The 5,079-nt window shown below is 40.9% G+C and overlaps 1 protein-coding gene across 2 annotated transcripts; it reads left to right on the top strand.

The window, feature by feature from the left end:
* On the top strand, positions 1-4,678 carry LOC113044522 (homeobox protein unc-4 homolog). Of its 2 annotated transcripts, none has more exons than XM_026204591.1 (3): positions 1-930; positions 1,577-1,767; positions 3,397-4,678. In XM_026204591.1, exons 1-3 carry the CDS (start codon positions 669-671, stop codon positions 4,363-4,365), a joined length of 1,422 nt encoding a protein of 473 aa, XP_026060376.1. In that variant the 5' UTR covers positions 1-668; the 3' UTR covers positions 4,366-4,678. The 2 variants fall into 2 exon arrangements, with proteins under 2 accessions (XP_026060376.1, XP_026060377.1); XM_026204592.1 differs by having other exon boundaries at positions 9-930; positions 1,592-1,767.
* The last annotated feature ends 401 nt before the right edge of the window (positions 4,679-5,079 follow it).

The raw sequence follows: 5,079 nt of genomic DNA, 5'->3' as shown, positions 1-5,079 counted from the left end.
GTGGTGATGCATGCATGCTTCGTCCGTTCTAGGATCACTCTATTCAGGGCACGATGCCTCCGCGTAATATGAGAACATCATTTTACGCATTCGCCAGACATTCCTTGAAAAGTAGCTGACACGGGGTACATGACGTTTCTGGTTGTTAGTATGTGTTATTCTACTTTTATTAAACGAATGTGACGTTTAGAGCAGAACAATTAGCTATTGGAACAGAATCAGTGTGTTTTTATGTGGCGGCTGTTTAGAATGTAGTCGGGGAATCAATCAATTTGCCGGTTTCGCCTCCTCCCTCTCGCCTAGTTGTGATGTCTCATGTCGTGTTGTGACAGCGCTGGTATTGTTTATTGAGGTGGATGTCAGGTATAATTAGCAATCGATATGGAAAACGTTTGTGTCGTGGCTCTGACGTCACCGAAGATTAACGTTCCTTATTGGTCGCGAATTCCCTAGCGCGAGAGCTAGTTATTTGGACAAGAGGAGAGTTGATGTTGACAAAGTAGGAGAGAGCGAAAACCTCGCGCGCCTGCCTCGGTCTCCTTATTCCTAAATCGGGAGCGCAAAGCATGTCAACTCCGTCCGTCTCTTCACGGCTGCTGCATGCGCTCTGAGAGAAGAGTTGGAGCTCGTTTTGGCCAGACAAACGCTTCCCTGATTCCGGAGATGCAATGATGGATAGCCGGATCCTCGAGCATCCTCATGCCCAGTTTGGAGGCTCTTTGGGAGGCATGGTTGGAATGGGTTTCCCCTATCACATCAGTCACCATCATGTTTTCGATATCTCCGGACACCAGCTACAGTCGGCGGCCGCTGTACCTTTTTCTATAGACGGATTACTTAACGGATCATGCTCGGCGTCTGTTGCCAACTCCAACCCACTGCTGGGATCTGGTTGTGGTGTAAACGGGGATAGCCAGTATAAACTCAGCGGTAAGTGAATGGTTATCCATGAAGAATATAGCAGGCTGTACAGTTTGTCAATAGTTTTAGCAAAACATATAGGCTACACGAGGCCTCTCGTCAAAAAACATGAAATGCTTTTTTCCCTAGCCAACATTGCACACTTTATAAATAGCTTTGTTTCACTTTTATGAGTTCAATTAAACTGAAAAGTAAGACGATTTTACTTGGACAGATAATACACCGATAATAATGAAATGTCAAATTCTTCTTATGATAACCACTGATTATCGTGTGTTCAAGTCCGTTTGATTTATGTTTAAATTCTATTAGCAATTCTGCTCTTTGTAAATATCAGGATTATTAAATAGCTACTTCATAAATACTTTGATATAAAATGCGACATTAAACAATAATAACCATTGTATTTTAAGAATCATATTACTAGCATTTAAAAGGATATTGTGACCTATATTTTTAAAAGTAGGCTACAGGCACTATCAGGCACTGCACTTGTGTGACATGTTATTGTAGAATTGTATTTGACAATAATTTGGTTGTTGTTAAATTGTAATATTTTAAATAATTAATGTCAACAAAATTGTAATTATACAGTTCCAAGTAGAACTGCTGTGCATATGTGCATGTTCATGTTTGCATGCGCGTGTTCTGACAGACTCTGTGGTCCTAGATGCTGGAGACCTCGACAAGGAAAGCCCTGGCTGTAAACGGAGGCGAACGCGTACAAATTTTACGGGCTGGCAGCTGGAGGAACTAGAAAAAGCATTCAACGAAAGCCATTATCCGGACGTGTTCATGCGCGAGGCTCTCGCGCTACGTCTAGACCTTGTTGAGTCACGTGTTCAGGTAAATGATGGTTTGTTATTGTCATAACAAAATCTTTCATTGACCTTTATTATAATGGCCTATTTACTATTAATCAGACAAAATATTACATATAGCCACGCTTTATGTATCATATACTTAATTTTTTGTGTGTTAGCTTTTTTATGTAATATTTGAAATGCTAAAATTTTAAATAGGCCTAGTTATTTCTTCCAAATGCAGGAGAACAGGGTAGACATTTTAAAATAATGGTAAAGTCTACATGATAAATGTTCAACCAATAATTCATCTGCTAAAAGCATTAATCGATCATATAACAGAGTGATTTGCATAACATTTATATTCATGCTGACTGATCACTAGCTGAGCAGTAAATGCATGTTAATTCTAAAGCAGATTATTATAAACAATTTAATAATTTCATTCTGCTAAAATGCTGACTGATTTTTAAAAATGATAGCCTACTAATATCACGTTTGATTGCCTAAATATAATAAAACACCCTTATAAATCTTTTAGTTAATACAATTACTTGTGATCAGTTTAACCAATTCTTACTAAACATAAATATGCCAGTGGGTTGTAAATTATACTGTGTATACTGTGTTGAACGTGCAGCCTTTGTCTGCATTTTCTCTTTTTGTAGAAACTCGACGCTGGATGAGAAGCAGTCTTTTTAGGGAGTTAAAAGCTAAGCTTTCTATTATTCTTATTTCTTAAGGAAGATTAGCCTGCGTTATCGTTAGGCTTGTGTGCTCACAGATTTTAACGTCATTAACATTTTATGTGTGTATACACAGCTATTGTCATGTATAGCCTCGATGTCTCTATGTTAGTATGCGTCTTAGCCTGCTGGTGGATGCTAACTCTCGTGTTATCAGCGCTGAACAGACGGCAGTCGCCATGTGAGGGGCCTGGGTGTGAGGTGCGAGCCTGCTGCTCTGCCTCTTCTGGGCCAAATCTGTCCTAGCGCTTATACGCGCCTAAATGAACTTTAGGGGAACAGGCCCAAATTAGCCACGCAAGAACCAGGCTTAATTGAAAGACTGAGAGTGAGCCATTACATTGAATCAATTGACAATTAAGACAAGCGCATCTGTGGCTGTGGGCTTTATGAAATATGCTTCGAAGAAAACATTTTCCCTGTCCAAGTCGTGGCATATTATTGGAGAGCCTTGGATGTATATCAAATAGAAACACAAGACGACCTAGCATCTTGTCAGAGACTTTTCTTTTTTATGAGAAATCGGCTAGTGCTGTTGTTATTGTTATTGCTGTTGTTGTTATTTAATTGAATACATGCATACAATTAAATATAAAGAAACAATTCTTTCATTTGTGATGTGTAAATGATAATACTTTGATAAAGAATCGAAGTACTTGTAGATTTCAGATTTCAGCATTTATTCAAACATTTGTTTTAATTTGTCATTATAATTTTGCCAATCAATGTTCTTTAGCCTATGAGTTTGATATATGCCTTGTATATATCAAATATACAATATATCAATATATGTAATTCTGCTTAATTTGTTGTTATTATAATGGGCTAATAATTACATGTAACGTGTAACAAGGACACCTTAAAATACAGTGTAACCCTTCCTGCTTAAGAAACTGAGTAAAGAATTCACAACCTTTTCTGTTTAGGTGTGGTTTCAAAACCGGCGAGCTAAATGGCGCAAAAAGGAGAACACGAAGAAAGGGCCCGGTCGACCGGCTCACAACTCTCACCCCACGACCTGCAGCGGCGAACCAATGGACCCAGAAGAGATCGCACGACGGGAGTTGGAGCGCTTGGAAAAGAAGAAGCGAAAACAGGAACGCAAGCTGCTGAAATCTCAGAACAAGCTCTTAGCAGGTGAGCTCTTCCACACACCCGGATCTGACAGCGACAGTGGAGTATCGCAGAGCACCGATGGCGAGTCCACTCCACACACCGGGCCTCAGCCTAGCGCGCACCGACAGCAAACAGAACATATGTGTGACCAACATCCACGCCACCAAAGAGCCGGTACAGTCAACGACACAGCGGAGCCCATGGACTCCACGCGGAACTCTGCACTGTGCGCCTCGAACGGCATCACACGCGCCTCCACGCTTCAGAAACTCAACCCATTTAGTGTGGAGAGTTTACTAGCCGACTCAAGTCCAAGGAGAAAAACTACCCTGGATGTCTCTCAGTTACCGCCGCAGCGACCACTGGTCGGAAAAGGCCATTTCCTTCTGTATCCCATTACCCAGCCGCTGGGTTTCATTGTGCCACAGACAGCGATGAAACCGAGTCAGGATTCAGGAAATTCGGGCCAATACTGTTCCACGACAGACACCTCAAACCAGAAAAATATCATTCACTTGTGCAAAGACACAGGTGCCACAAACGACGAGCTGCAAAGAGAAAGCAAGAACTCTTCCATGCAAACTTCAAACACAAGCTCAGAGAAATGTTATGCAGAATCGAATTCGCCGCAAAAGGAGTTTGAAAACGACTCAGAGTCCACAGTCACAAGCTCTAGCCAGAAAGAAAGCATCTCTCCTAACCTGTCTGAATATTCAGACACGAAACCCCGCAGGTCTGCTGACACAAATACAGATGGAGAGGATGTTGACATGGACTGAAATGTAAATAGGCCAGAAGCGGTGGCGCCAAGTGACTTGTCACAATCCCAAAGCTGATAACCATATGTTTTTGTATACAAGACTGTTTGAATTTCATTTTTTATACTTTTCAAAAACGGATATTCTTGATTCAGGTGAACTGTCGGCTTAAAATGTCTGTTCCAATTCTCTGCGAACTTGAAGGAAACAAGTCAGCTGTGAGCAGCAGACAAGAACAACACATCCTCAAACATTGTATAAATGATAAAGTATCGAAAATATTTATATATGTAACATTTTGATAAGTAATAATAAGAATAAGAATAAAATATTGTGAAAGAAACGACCTTGTATTGCTACCTCAGTGCTTACAGTTAGCATGTCTAGTTTGTTTATCGCTTTGAGAAGCTGCTGTACAGCAGGCTCGTGTTTATTGCTTTAACAAATTCATTCATTCAAAACCTCCAGTTAAAATGAGGTCTCACGCCGCGGGCGGTAGGACCCGGTCAGCTCCTGTGGAGTTTTGATATGAAAGTAATTATTTTCCCGGTGGCGGCTGGGAGGATACGTTTTTTTTTTCTGTTAGCCTGAAGGGTTATTATACATTACCGATTCCTGCGATATGAAATCACATAAACTTCCAACAATAATAGAATTAGCATGAAAGGCTGGCGAGTCAGATTGAAATGGGGAAATAATAGCCCAGGCAGCTGCGAGCGTACGTGTGAGGATGTG

This window comes from Carassius auratus, chromosome 26, assembly GCF_003368295.1.
Source record: "Carassius auratus strain Wakin chromosome 26, ASM336829v1, whole genome shotgun sequence".
NCBI lineage: Eukaryota > Metazoa > Chordata > Actinopteri > Cypriniformes > Cyprinidae > Carassius > Carassius auratus.
The sequence above is the reverse complement of the archived record's forward strand: the minus strand, read 5'-3'. Positions and strand labels throughout refer to the sequence as shown.